At 38.5% G+C, this 21,623-nt stretch overlaps 2 protein-coding genes and 1 pseudogene across 2 annotated transcripts; 2 read left to right on the top strand and 1 right to left on the bottom strand.

Moving 5' to 3' along the window:
- Nucleotides 1-1,812: 1,812 nt before the first annotated feature.
- LOC121246788 (uncharacterized protein At5g19025-like) lies at nucleotides 1,813-7,258 on the top strand. The gene is made up of 2 exons (XM_041145070.1): nucleotides 1,813-2,737; nucleotides 6,977-7,258. The coding sequence occupies exons 1-2, from the start codon at nucleotides 2,100-2,102 to the stop codon at nucleotides 7,017-7,019; spliced, it is 681 nt and encodes a 226-aa protein (XP_041001004.1). The 5' UTR covers nucleotides 1,813-2,099; the 3' UTR covers nucleotides 7,020-7,258.
- A 1,564-nt stretch (nucleotides 7,259-8,822) lies between these two features.
- Nucleotides 8,823-17,280, bottom strand: LOC121246787 (annotated as a pseudogene).
- A 1,296-nt stretch (nucleotides 17,281-18,576) lies between these two features.
- On the top strand, nucleotides 18,577-21,079 carry LOC121246786 (pentatricopeptide repeat-containing protein At5g19020, mitochondrial). Its single transcript, XM_041145069.1, has one exon. It carries the CDS (start codon nucleotides 18,714-18,716, stop codon nucleotides 20,808-20,810), a length of 2,097 nt encoding a protein of 698 aa, XP_041001003.1. The 5' UTR covers nucleotides 18,577-18,713; the 3' UTR covers nucleotides 20,811-21,079.
- Nucleotides 21,080-21,623: the final 544 nt, after the last annotated feature.

The following is a 21,623-nucleotide window of genomic DNA, read 5'->3' as shown; positions in this document are numbered from 1 at the left end:
CCTAATAGATCACAATCAGCAACTTCCATGCTTTCTGGCTTCCTTCTTAGTAGAGGCAGATAAAGTTTCTTCCCGTAGAGATAATCTTTAATCTGCATTATTCAATACCCAAAATCTGAACTGTCAAACTTCTCTATTCTAGGCACCTTCGCTTCTTCTTCAACCATCGTTCTTACTCAATCCCAAGCCTGAAGCTCTAATACCAGTCGTTGAGAATGATAATGCAAGAATAGTAAAGAAAAATAGAGGAAAAACAATCACACAACACAAGATTTATGCTGTTCGACAGTTTGTCTATGTGGAATGTTGAAGTACACTGTAAAAATTATAAGATTTTCAATCAACTCAAGCTCTCCCTCTCTTTCACTACTCATAAATGTCGTTCTATATGTAATTTCCTATTTCAACATTTTACTTTTATATGTGCATTGAGCGGCTCAGTGAAAAAAATCTTAAGGCAGTCATTTTTCCTTATATTCGCTTGAGCATGTATCGAGTGAAATTTCTATCTGGTATTTGCTCTAGTGTCAAGTTGAGCGAGACTCAAGCAAACTCTTGGATTGAGTTTCGTTCGAACTGATTACATAAAAATAATTTCACAAAATTTCTATCTGATATTCACTTATCGAGTGAACAATGAATGAACTCTCGAAGGAGAAGAGATGCTTGACCCTGCAAGACTAGTGGTGTTATCCACAAAATTTAAAGGACCAAAAGAGCTCCAAAAGATAACAGGATGCATTCTCATGATTGGTACCGTTTACTATTGTTAATATCTTGTTAATAAATGGCTATTCCTCAGATTGAAAGGTCCAAAACCATTCAATAATACATTAATGTGTTTCTTTGCAGGCATTTCGTTGTTGAAATTATACTTTTGATCAGTCAGCACGCGAAGAACATTTTAGTCAACGTCATCTAATAGTTCATACCAACTTGATTAGAGTAACATTTTGAGGACTGGCCTGCAAATATGTCATCATTAATATATCCCTGAATTCTTTTTTTTTTTTTAATGACATATCCCAGAAAATTAATAATGGAAGAATTCCCCCCAGATAGGATCACAAAATAAATAAATATTACTTTTTACCTTCAATTTTATCATTCTTAATTATATTTATTGATATCATATATTTTGAATAATTGTACACGTCAATCACTTAATTGACGGTTATTTAAAATGGGTCACGATTGAGATAATGTAAGATGGGGAGCAATCTTATATTATTGATTTGAATAATTAACTTGGGAGTTTAATTGACTTTACCTAGATAAGATTTTACCTTATAGACAAAATTTACATTCACTTTAGGAAGTTACTCGGCCAACGAAGAGATTATACAAAAGTAATCTAACAAACTTATGTAATTTGATGTGATTCGTCAAATTATAAAATTATTTTTATTATAAAATAAATATAACAGATCAAATAAAATTAAGTCAATTTATAAAACAACTTTTATGTAATTTTTTTTTTTTTTTTATATCGCTCATCTTTCATTTAATATGACCTTGATAATTGGCTCGCAAATTTATTAATTTTTTCCCATTATTTATAATAATCATCAAAATCCAACTAAATCCAATATGACAAATCACATCACAATACCTTCATTTATTTATATAAATTAATACAATGTCAAGAAGATAAATAAACCAATCAAAAGAAGAAGTTTTTACTTGCTCCCTCCGGTCCCGATTCTATCTCCAGCCACCAAAAAAAAGGAATATATTTTATATTATTATTATTATTATTATTTTTCCCCACCTTCATATATAAAAAGAAACGAGTTTACCACTTTCCCACTTTTCTACCACCCCACTCTCTCTCGCGAGGCGCGTGCATGACCACGCCACCTCCCTGAGTGCCATACGCACCCCCTCCGGCTAACCTGCGCACCTGGGGCTGGCTTCTTCCCTCTCCTTCACCCCCCCAAGCTCTCTATCCGTCACCATCCACCATTTCCTTCTCTCTCTCTCTCTCTCTCTCTCTCTCTCTCTCTATTTATATAAATGTATATATGTATATAAATTACATTCAGGCCTCTTCGTCTCGGTTGTAGACACAAACTCTCACTGGCTCACATTTCTCTAACATGCGCCCCCTCCTCTTCACCACCATGCCCTCCAATTCCAACTCCTCCTCGATATTCCCCAAACCCCACAGATCTTCTAACTCCAATCCTAATTCTAACCCTAACCCTAACCCCGCCCTCTGCAAGCACTCCCCTTCCGCCACGCTCGACCTCCTCATCCTCATCCTGGTCCTCTTCTCCGGCTCCTTTCTCCTCTCCTCCTACTTCTCCTACCTCTTCCACTCCATCTCCCTCCTCCTCTCCAACTTCTCCCCACTCCTTCAACATGTCTCTGTCCCTTACCTCCTCTCCTTTATCCTCTTTTTCGCCGTCTCCGCCGCCCTCGCTGACTTCTGCTGCGGCGCCCGATCCAGGCGCTGCCGAAACCCTGGCTGCAAGGGCTTGAAGAAGGCCATGGAGTTCGATTTGCAGCTGCAGACCGAGGACTGCATCAAATCCACCGCCAAGTCCAAGGAGATCGATGCCTTGCCCTGGAAGGGCGGCAGCGAAGCTAACCCGGATTACGAATGTCTCCGATCCGAGCTTAGGAAGATGGCCCCGCCCAATGGCCGCGCCGTTTTGCTCTTCCGCTCACGCTGCGGCTGTCCCGTCGCCAAGCTCGAGGGCTGGGGGCCCAAGCGTGGCAAGCGGCATAGGAAGTGAGTATCTTTTCTGTTCTCTTCTTCGGGGCCTTCTTTTTCAATTAAGTGAATTGAAATGCCAACTAAATGCAATACAATGCCTTTTTCTTGTGTGCAATTGAATATTTTACCCTTTTTTCTAATACAGTTTGTTGCGCGCATTGGTTGTTGATTGCGTTTGCGTTTGCGTTTGCGTTTGCGTTTTCTGTGTTCTCTCAATTCCTGTGTGATTTGTTTTTGGAGTAATTGCTTGGATTGGACAAAACACATGAAAATGACTAAAACTCTTATGCGATTCGGTTTTGTATTCATCTGGGAAGACTGGAGTGATTTCGCTTAAGAAGCTATTTTTATTGCTGCCTGTTTGGATGATTCTAATTGAACCTTACAATTCAACACAAGTTCCCGGTAGAAAAGGAGCGTGATCCTACAATTTTTTTGCCTTTGTTGTCTTTCTTGGTGGGGGTGCGGATTGAATTAATGCCGTTCTGATGGAAAGTTAACATGAATTAATTTACTCTGACGATCTTGATCTGACTTGGAAAACTCTGTTGCCCACTGTAGTTTGTTTTCCCTCTCTTTAATCCATAATAATCCTACTGAAATCTCCGTTTGAGTTTATCCTTCTTAGAGTTTGTTCTAAGTCCTAGTCCAGTTAATAACCGAATGGTTTAGAATAAGAGGGATAGTTGATGGCAAGTGGGTAAGGAACCTTTGTGAAAAGAGGTGCAAGCAAGTTGTTGGAAACAGAAGTGTTTGTGAACTTTTGTGGTAGAATACGCTCCCATGCTCCCACATCCCACAAAACAGCCTCTTCACTTATGCTATGTATATGGCATATTGGATGTGGCTTATTGTATGCAAAACAGGTTGCAATAAGGTTTTGTTCGCATTTGGGAAATCGATTGGAAGTTAGTGGATCAATTACAATAATACCCAAGATATTGGACTACTAATCAGCTTCTCTTCTATGGTTTATTATTCACCAACAGTTTTCATTTCTAGGAAAGATGAAGGAGTGTATTGCGTAAATATTTGTGGTGGATATAAACGGCACATTAAATATTCTAAAATTCTGGAAGTTTTGTGAGCATAGGACTTCTGCTATTGTGAGCAGTGGTTAGTACAATCAAGCTGTACTTTTTGCGGAAGGTATTAAGAGTGATACATGTCTACTCATAATGATAGGGGATTGGTTAATGTTTTATGGTAGTGTGTATCACTGCCTATTCTTTATGAAGGCTTGTTGATTTACCAGTTGCCTTTCTTGTTTATGACATTGTTTATTGTTGTTTACCTATAAACTGAAAACCATCTGAATTTTAGAAAATTAGAAGTGTTACAATTTCTTTGGTTGTGAGAGGTTGCTTATACATGCCTTTTGTGGTTAGGCTTTTGTTGTAACCCCTTCCACCCACCTCCACCCTCTGTAAAAAGAAAGAAAGAAAATAAGATGAAAAGAAAGAGAGGTTGCTCACTGTTGATGGTGATCTCCCAAAATGAGAGGAAATGTTTCTATTATTTGGCATTTTGGGTTTTTACAAATTAAAAAAATGAATGTGGGTATTGAAAACAATTTTTGAGGTCCTTGGTGTGAGTTGAGTTTTATCCATTTTTGAACTAAAATTTGGAGAAATTCAAAATTTATGCCGATACTTGGATGAGCATATTTTCAACAATTCAAACTTGCTGAGATTATATGCTCAAGTTGAAGCGAAGCTATTCTAAAGCATAAATAGTTGAAGTTTGGTTTTTCAGATAAATGGAGGTCAGATAACAGTTTAAGTAAATATTTGCTTCAATTTCTGGAGTGTCTTTTGTCTGCGAGATTTGCATGCATTACCCTCAATGCATTTGTAGCATAGAACTACTCTCTTTTGAGCTCATTTATTATCAGTGTAGTAACTTTTACACCTACATAAGTAAATATATAAATAAATACGTAATGCGTCCATTCATACATGCATGCATACATACATACAGCTATATATATACAACATGCACAAATGAACACACATAGTGGTCATTATAGCAGTTAAACCTGCTAAGGAACTACTGAGCAGGGGCAAAATTACAATTAGCATATATTATCTTTAGTACTCCCTAGATTTCCTGTGGAGCTACCACTTTGGATTTTCTTTGGGTTATAGCTTTGTTTGGAGATATGCTCGTATCTTTCAAACAATATTAAATCTATAGCTGTTGAAATTAGGAGCTTCATCATTTCAATGTCTACATTATATTGTTGCATGTTGCTGCATCATAAAGCTTAGGTGAATTGTTGTGAACAGAATGCAACAAGATATGCAGGTAGAGCTACATGAAATTAGATAATTTGTGCTTTCTTTAAACTACAGCCTAGTGTTGGTGAAAGATGCAGCAGTCAAAATTGAAGTGACTTGTGAAATTAAGTTGATTTACAATGTTCTAAGACTTCCACAATTGATCCAACAAAATGCCTATTTTTGCAAGCTATTTGGAAAAAAAAAAAAAAGCACATTCTTTGACTCTTTTGGTTTAAGTATATCATTTAGGGTTATAGATAATTGCCTATGCTTAAACCTCAATACCCATAGAAACTTGATATATGAGGACCTTGTTTGAAGCTAATGGGATATGCGACCTATCCTAAACATGGGTCTATCCTGACATTCTTACAATGTAAGGTTACAAAACAGGTAACAACAATTGGGGCTATGTAAAGCCCCCCAACCACTGCAGATTCTAGTTCTTTATCTGAACTCGTATTGAGCTTTTAGCACCTGGTGGAGGGAGCTCTCATATAATATCTTCCTGATGCATTTGGGGACTGATAATGAGAATTATTATGGACCTTGCTGAACACTTTTTTTTTTTTAATAAGTGGGCCTTGTTGAACCCTTGATCATGGAATGACAGTGTCTAGTGAGGTTGAGCGTTAACCTTATGCAAAATGTGACTGCAGCAAGGTGTAAAAGTTTGTATAATCCAGAGTCTCTCAAGAGTGACAAAGGGTTTTTGTGTATTGAGTATGTCTGCATTATACAGGAAGCACCTGCAATGTAAGAAGTAGATTGGGATGGTGTCTGTATGCGACATACTCTGTGGTAGGGGCTTGACTCCCCTCCTTCACATAACCTTTAGATTTTGATTAAGGGGGAAATGGACAATGCTTTCATATAATGGTCAAATCTGCTATTTGACTTATCCAATAGATTGAGCTTTATGTTTTTCAACGCATGAGATTGTAGGAAATTTGCTGCCATGATGTATCCTAGCACTTAGCTTCTATGTTTATATTATGACTCAAAGGTCTTAGCTTTTCATATTTAGGGAAATATCCTTATGATTTAGCCACATTATAAGGAACAGGTGATATGGGCAGGAGAAAAAGACGAAAACTTATTAGCTGTTATGGTCCATTTTGTCATGTCTCTGCATTCAGCATAGGATCAGTTTCCAAAAGCCTCATTTAAGCCATCACATGGTGTTTAATCATATCATGGATTGTGGAAGGATCCAGAAACCACCCTGATGACTAGTTTCACTGGGTTGGTCATGGCTACTTGGCATTGCCTGTCTTTTCCATGTTTTTGGCTTTTTGAATTAAATTGTCTGTCTAGTATTCAGTAGATTAGTAGAAACTGGTGGCCATTCCCTTGGTATGCAAATTCTTTGCCTTGATTTTGCTGATCAAAATTAATTGCTTTTGGCTAGTTTTGAGTTTATTAATAGAAAAAACCGAAAGCCCTTTTCAATTCCCTTCTCACTTCCTAACTATTGTTGTATGGGACTCTGTAGGCTAAATATGTGCACCATAGTGCAATGATTTGCTCTTATTTCAACTTCAATGGCATATAAATTAGTTCTCTAGGCTAGTGGTGCCTGGAACAAGGTGTTGAGGTCATTGCCCGAGTAGATGTTGCCTATTAAAAACAATGAATTAGTTCTCTGGTAAATTAGTCATTTGAAAGTCTAAATGATATGTTCTATCCGGGGCAACTTTTAATTTTTAATGTCTGTCAGTCAGTTGAACCTTAAAGATACCTTTTACCATTCAGTTGGACTATGGTGGGAGACAACTAGGCAGGCATCTCTCTCTCTCTCTCTGATGGCATAAAATTAGGGTTCCTTCACCAGTTTCCTGACCTCTGCGATATATTTTGTTACAGTTGTATGCTTTCTATGACATGTGAGACCTATATTTTAATTAGTGACTGGGATACGAAACTTTTTATTTTGTTATGACATCATCTCTGAGTTTGTTGGTACTTGCAGGGCTCTGGCCAGTCTGGCAGTTAAAGGAGGAGATCATCGCTGATTGTTTGTGATGTATTGTCGGGGTCTCCACTTTATATATTCACCCTCTACTAAGATTCTATATGTTCTTACTTCATTCTCAATGACTTGACTCAGTTACCAAAACAATTTTTTTTTAGTCCCTATAATCCCCCAGGGCGCTTCTATATATGTCTGAAACAATCTTCCTGCATCTGCATTACCCTTTTATGGAAGGATATACCAAATTTAATGCAAATAAAGATATAATGCAATGCCCAATGGATCTCTCTCACTTTAGATTGTGTAGATTTTGGTTTAACCTGTCTATAGTTAAATCAATCAGGCTTGTTGAAACGTGGCCAGGGTGCCCATATATGTGCATTGTGCAGGCCTTGGTGAAATGGAACGTGTTAGGACCAACTAGATAAGATTCATGAACTAATAAACATTTGAGAACCCCTCTGCTACCTCGCCAGGGCCCAGTCCTCTCTGTTGTATAGACTTGAGAGATTACGCTAAATGGTATTAGGAAACAAACTCTTTATTACTTGTGGCATGGTCCAATGGTTATTGATGCATGAATTTATTTATTTATTTTGTGCAAATAAGCTTCCTAATTTAAAAGAAAAACGAAGCTCAAATTGATCCAGTTTAAATACTGAACACGCCAGTTGATTATTTAGCTATATATATATAAGTGTATCACATAATTTCAATCCTTTTATAATAATTCTATTTTTTATTTCTAAGCAAGCAAATTTATAGATAAACTAAGAGGTTATATGATACTCTAGATTCAATGAGGTGGGAGTCTACAACAATCATCTCAAAACAATTAAATGCAACACAAGTGGAATAAAGAGGGATCCGGAGTTAAAAATTGGCTCCCACCCATTTCCTACTAAGGGGAAGCCGCTTGAAGCAGTTTTAGCATAGTCTGATAAACAGACTGTAAGTCTGCGACTAAAAGTCACAGTGAATCGATGTGTGCTACATCTTTTTTGTCCGGACTGACTATAGGAGACTTCCACGACCACTTTGTCTTGATCATCGGTTAGGAAAAAGGAGAACATAGGAATATAGCAAACAGAGAATGTGTAGATATGCCGGCATAGGATCTTCACTGTTTGTGGAGATGTGTGGTTCATGCACCACTCTAGGAGATAAGGGGGTGGTCGGATCTCAGAAATCCGAAACTACTGATCCCAGTAGTGCCACGCATGACGGTCCACTATGATCTTGAATTTTACCATCTTCGATCATATCGGTTAATGTGCTGTATTTGTAATACAAAGAGTAGTGAATGTTTCGATCTGCACTTCCATATGAAGCTTTGTCTCTACTTGCGCGTAACGGATTTATAAAAAAATTTCAATCAAATAACTTGAAAAGGCACCAGATAAGAAATAAACTCGTGATGCATTTTTGCGGTTTTACTATAATATAGAATATTAATTACATAAATGGGGAGTGGCCAATGACCAACTTATCACCAAAATCCTAAGAAAGTTTCTAGGGTTTTTGTCCAAATTCTAAATCTTAAGATTGGAAAGAGTTAAATACATGTGATGGATTCTACAACAATTATTAAGAACTTAATTCTGCTAAAAACTCAGAGTCAATAATAGATATCATAAATTATAAGATCCATTATATATATACTCTGAACATTCAAGCTCAGACATGAACTCTAAGTGGTTTTTGATCCCTAAATACCAATCATTTATGTACAAACAAATTATCTCTGGATCACATTGGTTTCCCAGAAAAGTAGTTGTAGCCAAGACTTGAGTACTGTTGATTACGAGCTGAACTCCCCCTATCATTCAGGTGTTTGAATTCTTCAGGAATCCATAAGCCGCTCCATGACCAGGTTGAGAATGGCGGGAGCATCAGCCGTGACCGCAACCTTCCCTGTGGGTTTAGCAGTCCATTCGGTGACTTCACCAAACCTGGTTCATTGCAAGAAACAATCTTAACTCTACACTGTATTAATGATCCATTTCAAGAAACAATCTTAACTCTACAATGTATTAACCATCCATTTCATGATTATGGTCAGAACCCCATTGTTTGATAGAAGAATGGCACCAGAAATGGTATCATTTCAGCCATTTCGTTCAAAAAGACACCAACCATTTAGCTGCCTCCCTTTTCTGTTTGTTGTATAATATTGTCAGTCCCCTTGTGATGCCACAGGTCTGGACTCTAACAACACCTTCTGTGTATGTGATAAGTGAAGGATCAACAGCTGCAAGAAGGGCTGTTGGATCATGAATGTAAATTCCTGCACCAAGATGAAAGCTAGCATCAGGAAACTAAATCAACTACCAACTCTTGAAGCTCCATCAACTCATTTAAAAATGAACAAACCTTTTGTGCCGTATGCATCAGCATGATAAGAAAAGTACACCTCTAAGATTTTGCACAAGTACTGAGCAAATTTCCCATCTGACCTTGCCAACTTCTGTCTATGATCATCTATGATGTGTCAAAAGTGATGAAAATAATATCACACTGAAAGAAAAAATACATATAGAATCATGCAAGCATTACAATTTTCAAGGGATGCAATAATTCTGATTGAAAACTCTACTAACATAATCAAATTGTTCTTGGCTGTGTTGTTGGAGAACAGAAAGGTGATAAAAGGTTACAATTATTGGTTTGCAAGTTAAAAGGTGGTATCTAGCAAGAACAGACATGCCATTTTTTTTAATGTCTCATACCATCTAAAGAAACATTAGGTGTCATTTGGATAGTGAGTTAAAATGAGATGAGTTGAGATAAAAGTTGAAAGTTGAATAAAATATTGTTAGAAAACGTTCATTACATAAAACTTTTCTCTTTCCTAAATATTTTCTCTCTGTACACATGCGAAAACTTTTGTGTTGCCTGTTGATGTTATGGTGAATTCGTAATGGCTCTCATAAGAGAAGTGGTGATTGAGTCCAAATTATTCATGTTAGTAAAGGAAGGTGATTCTGTTCGCATTACAGAGAAGGGGTGGAAGAGGAAGCAAGAACTTCTGGTTGAGAAGAGCACAGCCCAGTGGCTTGTTAAGTCGTTGGATGTATGTTCAAGTGGGACGAAGCAGGATTTCTATAGCACCATTAGAGAGGGTTACTGTAGTTATTTAGCACAGAAGTGCTATAACAGGGGATGTTATTTAGTGGTGGCCGAATACAGGGAGGGGGGGAGGAGAAGCTTCATCCTCATTCTGGAAGGGAAGGAGGGGAGAGGTTGGAAAAGAGTGAAGGAAGCTCTGGTGGAATGTGTGCAGGAGGGGAGTTTGATGGGTGGTCATTACGGGGTGTCTTCTGATGATGAAAATGATCAAGCCATAGTAGACATAGTGGATTCTACGGTGGTGGAAGAGACTCGAGGTACCTCAATGGACAGCAGGGAGGGTGAACCAATCCCGCTAAATTTTATGTTCCCCACGCACACTGGAGTTTCAGATTGGGTTTTTAGGAAGGTTACTGAAATTCAGAAAGTTGTGGGATTGGAATACGAAGGATATGAAGATCAGTTCATGGCCTTGCTCACGGCTATTGAGGTGGGGCAGCAGCAGGCAGCAACATAGGAAACTTGGTTAAAAAAAACAGCGGGAACTCAAGAGGTTGATGTGGTCGTTGAACACTGAGGGTAGCTCAAGTAGGGGCAGGTCGAAAGGGAAGGGGCTGATCGTGTCTCCATGAAACCCAAAATTGTATCGTGGAATGTCTACGGGCTCAATGAAGCTAATAGACGTCTTCAGATAAGAAATTTTCTTCGAGAGTGGAAGGCGGATATTGTTTGTCTACAAGAGACCAAGTTGAAGCTAATCGATAGGAGACTTGTAAGAAGCTTATGGAGTTGTGCACACGTGGATTGGGTTTATTTGGCTTCCAATGGGGCGTCAGGAGGTATAGTGGTAATGTGGGATAGAAGAGTGGTGGAGAAAATGGAGGAATTCATAGGAAGGTATGCAGTAGCGTGCTCTTTTAAGAGTGTTGCAGATAACTTCTTGTGGGCATTTGCAGGTGTTTACGGCCCAAATATAGACAGTAATAGAGTATTGTTGTGGGAAGAATTAGCCGGAGTCCACAGCTGGTGGAACCTCCCATGGTGTATAGGGGGCGATTTTAATGTTACTAGATTCCTGAGCGAGTCATCCGGAAATAGAAGAGGACGACCAGCTATCGTAGAATTCTCAGCATGCATCTCTGACTTGAATTTGGTAGATTTGCCTCTTGTCGGGGGCCCCGCCACGTGGGCCAATAACCAAAGTTGGTCTAGGTTGGATCGTTTCTTAATTTCGCTAGAATGGGAAAGTCATTTTCCAGATGTCTGGCAAAAGCGCATGCCTCGTATTGGCTCAGATCATTGGCCTATTTTGCTTGATTGTGGTGGCCTCCGAGGAGGGCAAAGGTACTTTAAATTTGAAAACATGTGGCTAAAATCTGACGGTTTTGTTGAAAGAGTAAGGCAGTGGTGGTCCTCATATCAATTTCAAGGTACCCCTAGTTTCATCTTGGCTGGTAAATTGAGAATGTTGAAAAAAGATTTGAAGCTGTGGAACAGGCAATTTTTTGGTGATCTAGGAGAAAACAAGAAAGGCAAGTTGAGGGAGATACAAGAACTTGAGAGGCTCCAAGAAACCAGATCCCTTACCTCGGATGAAGTAGCTCGGAAGACTTTGTTGGATGCGGAGATAGAGAGAATTATCTTATCTGAAGAGACTTCTTGGAGGCAAAAGTCAAGAGCATTGTGGCTCAGAGAAGGAGACCGAAGCACGAAGTTTTTCCATCATGTAGCAATTCCCACAGGAGAAACAACAACATTGAGATGTTGAGAATTGAAGGTGTGGAGTGCAGAGAAGAACATGTTATTCGTGACCATGTAGCTGGCTTCTATGAGCAACTCCTAACTAAACCCGTCAGTTGGCGGCCGTCTCTTGATGGCCTGGCATTTGATTCCATTGGTCTAAATGATGTGTCTCAATTAGAGAGGGCTTTCGAGGAAGAGGAGGTCGTTGAAATAGTGAGAAGAATGGCTAAGGATAAAGCTCCAGGGCCGGATGGGTTCTCTATGGGCTTCTTCCAAGACTGTTGGGACGTTATTAAGGAAGATAATATAAAGGTGTTTCAAGAACTCTTCGTAGTTGGTAAATTTGAGAAAAGCCTAAATACCACATTCCTCGCGTTGATCCCAAAGAAGGTGGGGGCAAATGAGGTTAAGGAATTCCGCCCCATTAGCCTGGTAAGTGGAGTTTACAAGATTATTTCCAAAGTGTTAGCAAACTGGCTAAGTGAGGTGGTGGGGAAGATTATTACCAAGCCTCAAAATGCTTTTGCAAAAAGTAGACAAATCCTAGATGCGGCACTTATTGCTAATGAATGCTTAGATAGCAAAACAAGGGCAGGCTCAACAGGGATCATTTGCAAGTTAGATATGGAGAAGGCGTACGATCATGTCAACTGGGATTTTCTTCTCTACCTTCTCGGGAGATGTGGGTTTGGAGAGAGGTGGAAAACATGGATCCGTTGGTGTATATCAACGGCAAAATTCTCTGTATTAATAAATGGCAGTCCAGCAGGTTTTTTCCATAGTACGCGAGGTCTGAGACAAGGCGACCCACTGTCACCTTTGTTATTTGTTGTTGTGATGGAAGGATTAGGCAGGATGATTTCGGCCTTGACGAATAATGGCTTTATGGAGGGCTTTTCGGTGGGAACCTCGGATAGGGGGATCATTAACATATCTCATTTATTGTTTGCAGATGATACTCTAGTGTTTTGCGAGCAAGATCAAAGTCAGGTGCATACGTTGAAGGCGGTGTTGTTGTGTTTCGAAGCAATTTCCGGGTTAAAAGTGAATTTTGATAAATCCGAATTGGTGCCAATTGGTGTGGTTCCAAATGTACAACAACTAGCGAGCACGTTGGGTTGTAAGTTAGCTTCTCTCCCGTTGACGTATTTGGGGCTTCCGTTGGGGGCAAGAGCACGGACACCCTCTTTATGGGAGTTAGTGATTGAGAAGATCGAGAAGAGATTAGCAAGTTGGAAGAGAATGTATTTGTCGAAAGGTGGTAGGCTCACATTGATTAAGAGTACACTCTCAAATTTACCAACCTATTCCCTTTCACTATTTCCTATACTTGCAAATGTGGCGCACAGAATTGAGACACTCCAACGCAATTTTCTATGGGGAGGTTTGGGGGAGGAGTTCAAATTTCACCTGGTTAAGTAGGAAACAGTATGTCGCCCTATATCTCACGGTGGTTTGGGTATTAGAAATGTGAGGACCTTCAATAGAGCGTTACTCGGTAAATGGTTGTGGAGATATAGTAAAGAACCGGACGCATTGTGGAGAGAGGTAATTAGGTGCAAATATGGTGATTTATGGGGGGGTTGGAGCACAAAAGAAGTTAGAGGATCTTATGGAGTGGGCTTGTGGAAACACATTAGAAGAGGTTGGGAGGTTTTTCTTCGACACACCCGTATTCAGTTGGGTGACGGCTCCAGGATTAAATTCTGGAAAGATATATGGTGTGGCGATAATGCTCTACAAGATCGCTTTCCTCCTCTATTTCAAATTGTTGGTGTTAAAGAAGCTTCAGTGGCGGATGTTATGGAGATGTCGGGTGGGCAAATTCAATGGAATATTAGCTTTAGTAGGGCATTACAGGATTGGGAGATGGACAGCTTGGCAGATTTTTACAGGCTGCTGTATTCTGTGAAGCCAAGCAATCAACAAAAAGATGGGTTGTGGAGGCTACCCGTTGGAAAAGGTGCATTCTCAGTTCGTTCTTTTTATAAAGGTCTTTCCCAAGAGCCCATTACTCAATTTCCGTGGAGAAGACTTTGGAGGAATAAGGCGTCCCCTAAAGCTACTTTCTTCGTGTGGACAACATCGTTGAGGAAAATATACTCACGACTGATAATTTGAGGAAGCAGAGGGTTATTATAATAGATTGGTGTTGTATGTGCAGGGGTGGGGGTGAGTCGGTAGATCATCTTCTGTTGCATTGTGAGATTGCACGGGCTTTATGGTATGAGGTACTTAGAAGGGTAGAGTTGGCGTGGGTCATGCCGGAGAAAGTGGTGGCAGTGTTGGCTAGTTGGCCAAACATTGGAGGTATACATCAGATTAAAAGGGTTTGGAAGATGATTCCAATGTGTATCATGTGGTGTTTATGGCAGGAACGTAATGCGCGGACGTTTGAAGACAAGGAGAGATCGCTAGAGGAACTGTTAGCATCATTTTATAGCACTCTTTGTATTTGGGCTATTGCTGTTGATTTCAATGGCATGGCCCTTCATGATTTTCTTGACTCTTTGGCGCCCTCTTAGTCAGGGTTCTCTATTGTACATACTGGGCTAGGCCTATTCTTTGAGTAATATATCTTTCTTACTTATCAAAAAAAAAAAAAAATTGTTAGAATATTATTTTTTAATATTATTATTGTTTTAGGATTAGAAAAAGTTAGAATTATTTATTATATTTTGTATGGGGATTTGGGAAAGTTGTAATGATGAGATGAAATACTTCTTGCATCCAAACCGGGCCTAAATAATTGGAATTTGGTTTCTGAAAGTCAATTGATTTGATATAATTCATTTGATAGGGTTAACGGAATATTCTTAACCTTTTTTTATGAGTATGACAAATTATTTACCTTTAAAGATAGTGAAATATAATAATAACAAGAATTTGCGATTCTACAAAAGAACCCTGAATGATAATTAATAAAATCACAAAACTAGGGTTCAAGAACAGAATGAAAGGTGTTAACAGTAAAATTTAAAATTTCTTTTAATGAGTAGAAGTAGAAAACTATTAGGAACGGAGGATCCAATCTCATTGAAGACATGGCTCTAAAGTAACAGCAGAAAAAAATCCCTATCATTGACCATAAATATTAGCATATGACTTAGAAGACACTGACATGATACTAATTATACAAACTGGTTAATAAATATTAATTCACAAAAAATCATCAAGAATGAGTACCACGAATATGCCTAGGTGTAACTGTCAATACAACTTGATGAGTAACATTTACGCCCACAGCCAAAATATCTGCTCCACTTGCGAATACAATATCTGCTGCGTCTGGATCACCAAAAATCTGATCATCCAATCCAAGTTTTTTTGGGGGGAGGGGGCATGAGGGTGAAGGGAAGGAGATCAGTTAAAGATCTGCTCCAGTAAAACTTATACAGATTGCTCCATAAACTTTACTTAACTTCAAATTAGATAATATGTTCAAGAAGAGAGCAAGTTATTAGAACAGGATTTGTAAGATTCTAAGGACAATGGTGTCTACTCTCTCTCTCTCTCTCTCTCTCTCTCTCACAGTCAGGAAAGATCTACAGTGAAAATTTGCTCCATAAAATTCACTTGCAAAGCTTCTTCTGAGATAATAAGGTCAAAAAGAAAGTAACTGATCAGAACAAAATTTCAGGGATCCTGATCTTTGCCCCTCTCCTTACATGCCTCTTACTACGGATGGGTGAGTGAAATTGAGCCATGTAATAGCGGCACGACCATGGTTTCATAGGGAGTTGTGGGATAAGATCAGAGGTTAAAAGAAATCTGACTATTTCATGCCACCATGTGTTCCGCGAGGTGAACCAAGTTGCAGACCATTTGGCGAAGTTGGGAGCTACAGGGGATACAAAGATTTATAGTTGTTGGTCAGATATCCCATGGAAAGTGCGAGGGGTAATAAAACTAGACAAAATAGGCCTACCATATCTTCGTTGTAAATGATCAGTTGGTGGGTAGTAAGTTTTTATAGTTTTGGTCAAGATGTAAACCCTAAGTGATATTTGTTACTACGGATTTCCTCCGACACAAGTGAGGTATTTATATATATATATATATATTAAAAAAAGAAAAAGTGGCACGACCATAACCTCATTTGCAGGTTTGACAGGCTCGCAGGTTGGATTAATCGCTGAGTAATATACATTACAAGTTTATGAGTTGGAAATTGGAGTCTGAAAACATAGAACTTACATTTGTCTCTGCTGCTGGAGTCACATGCCCATTTGCTCCAAAAGCACCACCAAGAAGAACAATCTGCCCAATGTTCTTAGAAAATGCAGGATCTTGTTGGAGAGCCTATAAAATGTAAAATCAAATTTAAAACATAATGGGATAAGTTTCAACATTAAAACCACACTATTGATCAGGATATTTAACCAGTGCAATATTTGTAAGTGGGCCTAGTGCCACCACTGTAACTTTTCCAGGATAGAGGTTTGCTTGCTCAATGAGAAAGGCAGCTGCAGACTGCTCAGTTGGCTTTCCTTTTGGTGGAGGAAAATTTTGGTTGTCAAGTCCATCGGCACCATGGGCAAAATCAGCGACTCAAAGTTTCATACCTTTCTGGAATACGGACAAATATGAAATGAACTCGTGAACTGGAAAATGTATGGCAGTGTACGTGCGATTCAAAGTTAAAATTATGTGAGAGAAAATTTATAACCCATAATAGAAATCCCACAGGAACAAGTTTGGATGATATCATGTAAACTTGAAGTCGATTTCTTCAGTGAGGCAATCAGCTCAAAATGAGGTTTACAGTGGAAAATGATTTTTATTGCAACAAATGAAACTGAAACAAATCCTTCCAAAAATAAAAGACAAAAAGAACAAAGCTTCCTTTAATTTTTCTTTCGTATTATCTCTGTCAAAACTACAAAAGGAAACCTCAGGTTGCCCTTCCATCCGTAGTGTAGGCAACTAGAATACAATCAAGACACTAATCACATATCAGAGCATGAGCAAGAAGAATAGATGCTTTCATTCATCATGAGGCCTATAAGTGAAATATGATGGGATACACATGCATTCCCAAAAGATTCCCTACTCGTTTTTCTCATGCAGGAACAAAATTGCAGGTCCTTCCATAGGATCATCTCTTTGAGTCAGTACTTACAGTAATTGTGACATGAGATCCCTCAGCAACAGGGATATCATTTCTCCCAGCAACATCAAGCTACAACATAAACATAAGGAAAGAGTCAACACAGTTAACCTCAAAAAACTGAAAAAATGCTAATTCTAACAATGCACTTGAAACAAATCCAATTCATCAAATGAAATGGTACCAAAAATTAACACATGCACATTCAAAATGTCATAAATGAGAAGAACCTCATCAACTGTACCAAATGTAAGAACCTCATCAACTGTACCCTGCACATTCGTGGCCAGTGTCGTATAAACATTCCCATATATAGTTGTAAGTCCAATCAGCTCCACCTCGGGTGATCTTAATGCCAGAAAGATCGCCATTGCATCATCTACATACATCACCGACTTACATAATGCTGGAAAGATGATGAAAAAAGTAATATAAATATAACATCTTGAATCCATAGAGCCAATTGCTTATTTGGGTGAAGCTAATTTGTTTCGTGAGGCACCTTATCAATTAAACTCCGAGATTTATTGGAATACTAGATAACTCTGCCCGGGTCGTACGATTACAAGAAATTAGAACCCTCCAATGGGTAACGAAGAAGACAAAGCTAAGAAAAAAAAGAATAAATTTGAACAGAACCCACTAAGCCAATTGCAGAACAGAATGAAGCTATTTGATTCTCTACTCTCTAGGATCCCATGCGATGAAAAGTCTGAGATTTAATTAGATTTCCAATTCATTTTCCTGCTGCTGGGTTCTCTAAGCAACCAAACAGAGCACGCATGTCTTCTTTGATCCGTTAGTGGTAAGAAGGCAGAAATCAAATTAGAAAAATAATAAGTTCTGGTAAAATAATTCGCGGAATTCTACTCGACAATGTTGGTGTTATTAAACTCAATCTGGTATTGCAGATCATCTACATATCCATAGCAATCCATGACATACAGAAATCTTGGACAACCAGATAATGTTTCTACCGTCCAGCAAAGGTTCGAGAAAACGGGATTTCAATTGGAAAAGTAAAGGTCGCTTACCAATGCCAGGGTCGGTGTCGATGATGATCTTCTTCGGTCCGGCTGCCTTGGCGTCTGAGATGAATTAGGAAAGCATTTTTTTCTTTTTACTGATTGATTGAGAATGGTAAATGACGATTTGTCAAGTATACGAGAAAAACAAAATAAAATTTGTAAATTTATTAATTGGCAGTTGGCACACAAAAATTCTCACGTCTGCTAGTATGGAAAAGTAATGGTATTTTATATATTATTTTTTAGATTAACTGTAAAATCAGAACATAAATTTTTACGAAGACATAATTTTTAATTTATTTTTACTATTTATTTTTACAATTCTTTTTTATATATAAAATATAGAATGTGAGATAATAAATAATAATTAAAAAGAATTTTTCTTTTTTATTATTATAGCAAATTTTAATTTAAAAAATTATAATTAATAAAAATTATAATTACAAGTAAAATAAGATACAAAATTCTCATCTCTTCATTATAACTTTTTTAAATTTTTACATAAAATATAATATACAATTTAATTTTTTTAAATTTTAATTCAATTTTTTTAAATTTTAAAATAATAATAATATTAAAAAATAATATTTTAAACTTTTATTTAAAACTACAACTTCTCATCTATCCAATATACCAAATTACAATCTCTCACATTTACGGCTACGATTCCTCTTTCTTTCCTTTAAATTTGAGTCAGTAAAAAGTCTTTTTCTTTCACCCCCTCCAAAACTCACCAATTTTCAGAGAATTCTTTTGCAGGCAACGGGTCTCATGATATCGTCTCATGATCATTCCTCTCAGAACCAAGAAGTCACTTTCTTTGCCGATTCTTTTCCAAAATCTCAGATGGGTGTCCACCATAACCTTCAACCCTCCTCAGCTACCCCAAGACTCAGAACACCATCTTCGTCTCTTCTTAGGCACAACCGATCACAACAACCCAGATTACGAGTTATCAGTGGTGTCGGCGTTGAAGTCTTGCTCGTCCCTTTTGGCCGTCTCTCAAGGCCAACAAATCCATTGTTTGATCTTGAAATCAGGGCTCGGTCCCAACACTTTCATCCGGAACAGTTTGATTAATATGTACGTGAAATGTGGGTTTTTCGATGATGCTCGATCGCTGTTTGATTCCTTTTCTAGGCTGGATCCTGTGTCATGTAATATTATGATTGCCGGGTATGTGAAAATGGGCCAGTTGGAGAATGCTCGCCGGTTGTTTGAAATAATGCCCGGTAGAAGTTGTGTGTCGTACACCACTATGATAATGGGTCTGGCCCATAATGACTGTTGGCGCGAGGCTGTTGAGGTTTTTAAGGAAATGAGGTCCGCAGGCGTGGTCCCAAATGAGGTTACACTGGCAAGTGTCATCTCAGCTTATGCGCATTTAGGTGGGATTTGGAATTGCCGGATGCTCCATGTATTGGTAATTAAGCTGCAGGTTGAGAAGTTGGTTCTTATATCGACAAATTTGTTGCACATGTATTGCCTTTGTTCGAGCATACTGGAGGCAAGAAGTTTGTTCGAGGAGATGCCTGAGTGCAATATAGTGTCGTGGAATGTAATGTTAAATGGATATGCAAAATCGGGGCATGTTGATTTGGCAAGAGAGTTGTTCGAGAGGATTCCTGAAAAAGACGTGGTTTCATGGGGTACAATGATTGATGGCTATGTACGAGTAGAATGGTTGAATGAAGCTTTGACAAGTTATCGTGCTATGTTACATACTGGATTGAGACCCAATGATGTTATGATTGTGGATTTGGTTTCAGCATGTGGCCGATCAATGGCGTTGCAAGAGGGTCAGCAGTTTCATGGTGTAACTATAAAGACAGGTTTCGACTGTTATGATTTTATTCAGGCAACGATTATTCATTTTTATGCAGCTTGTGGCAGGATGACACTTGCCCGTTTGCAGTTTGAATTGGGCATCAAAGATCATCTTGCATCTTGGAATGCCCTCATTGCTGGATTTATAAGAAATGATATGATTGATGAGGCAAGGCAGTTATTCAATGAGATGCCAAAAAGAGATGTATTTTCATGGAGCACCATGATTTCTGGTTACACACACAGTGAACAACCTAGTGTGGCTCTAGAACTCTTCCATGGAATGGTTTCTTGTGGTATCCAGCCAAATGAAATTACCATGGTAAGCGTGTTCTCTGCCATCGCCACGTTAGGCACATTGAAAGAAGGAAGATGGGCCCATGAGTATATATGTAATAACTGCATCCCTCTTAATGACAATTTAAGTGCAGCTATCATTGACATGTATGCCAAATGTGGGAGCATCAGTACTGCCTTGAGTGTGTTCTATGAAATACAAGAAAAAGCCTCTAGTGCCTCCCCATGGAATGCAATTATATGTGGGTTGGCAATGCATGGACATTGCCATTTGTCTCTAAAAATATTTTCCGACTTGCAGAGCCGTCTTATTAAGCTTAATTCAATCACATTCATAGGAGTCCTAAGTGCATGTTGCCATGCTGGATTGGTGGAGCTGGGGAAGGGATATTTTAAGGTAATGAAGCATGTGTATAATATAGAACCAGATATCAAGCATTATGGATGTATGATTGATCTCCTGGGAAGAGCTGGGAAATTAGAGGAGGCTGAGAAAATAATTAGAGGCATGCCCATGAAGGCAGATATGGTGATATGGGGCACATTATTGGCAGCATGTAGGACTCACGGGAATGTGGAAATTGGAGAGAGGGCTGCAGCGAGTTTGGCAAGGTTGGAACCATCTCATGGGGCTGGTAGAGTTCTTCTATCTAACATATATGCAGATGCAGGTAGATGGGAGGATGCATTTTTGATAAGGAGAGCAATGCAAATTAAGAGAATGAAGAAATCTCCAGGGAGTAGTGGTATCGTATGATAATGTAGCGGCAATTGAATATGGTGTTGTTGGATGATTGAAAATAAAGAACACTGTTCAAACTATCCTGAAAAAGAGGCCGCTTCCATTATCACTGTGAACAGTTCAAATAAACCTTGATTATTTATCAAGATTTTGTAACTTGTCAAAAATGTTGAGATAATATGACACTGTCTAACAGAGCCGTTTTGAGATTTGTACCAAGTTTCTTACAATTGGTATATGGAATCAATCCCCTTTTAATATGTAATCGGTGTCTGGGTGTTGTTTATTGGTGCATAATACATTCCAAAGTTGGTGCTCTCATATCCACAAAGTCATAAATACTTGATTTTTACCATTCAAGGTTGAAGAGGAAATTGGAAGAGTACTCACGTTGCATGTTTCTGTTTTTTATATTTTTGATGATCGATGGACAGCATTGCTCTCGCCGGCATTCTTTGCTCCAACTGCCTGTATTTTACAATGGAAATGTTATTTGTTTTGATATTGGAAATTGGTCCGGAGCCAGACGTTTGTTCTTTTAGTTCCCAGTTTCTCTTATTTCGTCTGCCCTATTTTCTTATTTTGTTTGCCTTCTTTTCTCTCATGACCAAATAGCTCTTCCACAAATTTCAAACCCATATCTCAAATGGGTCTCAAGTACCATAACCTCCTTGGTTCCCCAAGACGATCACCATATTTATATCTTCTTCAATGGCACAATCAACCCATTGTTTGGTCTTGACATCCGGGATTAATTCGAACTCATTTATCAGAAATAGTTTGCTTTATAATATACACATACAAAGGGAAAATTATTTGTGCAAGCTC

The sequence above is a fragment of the Juglans microcarpa x Juglans regia genome, chromosome 1S, assembly GCF_004785595.1.
Source record: "Juglans microcarpa x Juglans regia isolate MS1-56 chromosome 1S, Jm3101_v1.0, whole genome shotgun sequence".
NCBI classification, from domain to species: domain Eukaryota; kingdom Viridiplantae; phylum Streptophyta; class Magnoliopsida; order Fagales; family Juglandaceae; genus Juglans; species Juglans microcarpa x Juglans regia.
This window is presented reverse-complemented; position numbering and strand designations above follow the sequence as displayed.

What these genes read in the sequence shown, in the direction of transcription:
- LOC121246788 (XM_041145070.1), top strand. Translation starts at nt 2,100, where the DNA reads ATGCGCCCCCTCCTCTTCACCACCATGCCCTCCAATTCCAACTCCTCC. An exon ending in CGTGGCAAGCGGCATAGGAA is followed by an intron (nt 2,738 to 6,976) that starts GTGAGTATCTTT and finishes TGGTACTTGCAG; the next exon opens with GGCTCTGGCCAGTCTGGCAG.
- LOC121246786 (XM_041145069.1), top strand. Translation starts at nt 18,714, where the DNA reads ATGATCATTCCTCTCAGAACCAAGAAGTCACTTTCTTTGCCGATTCTT.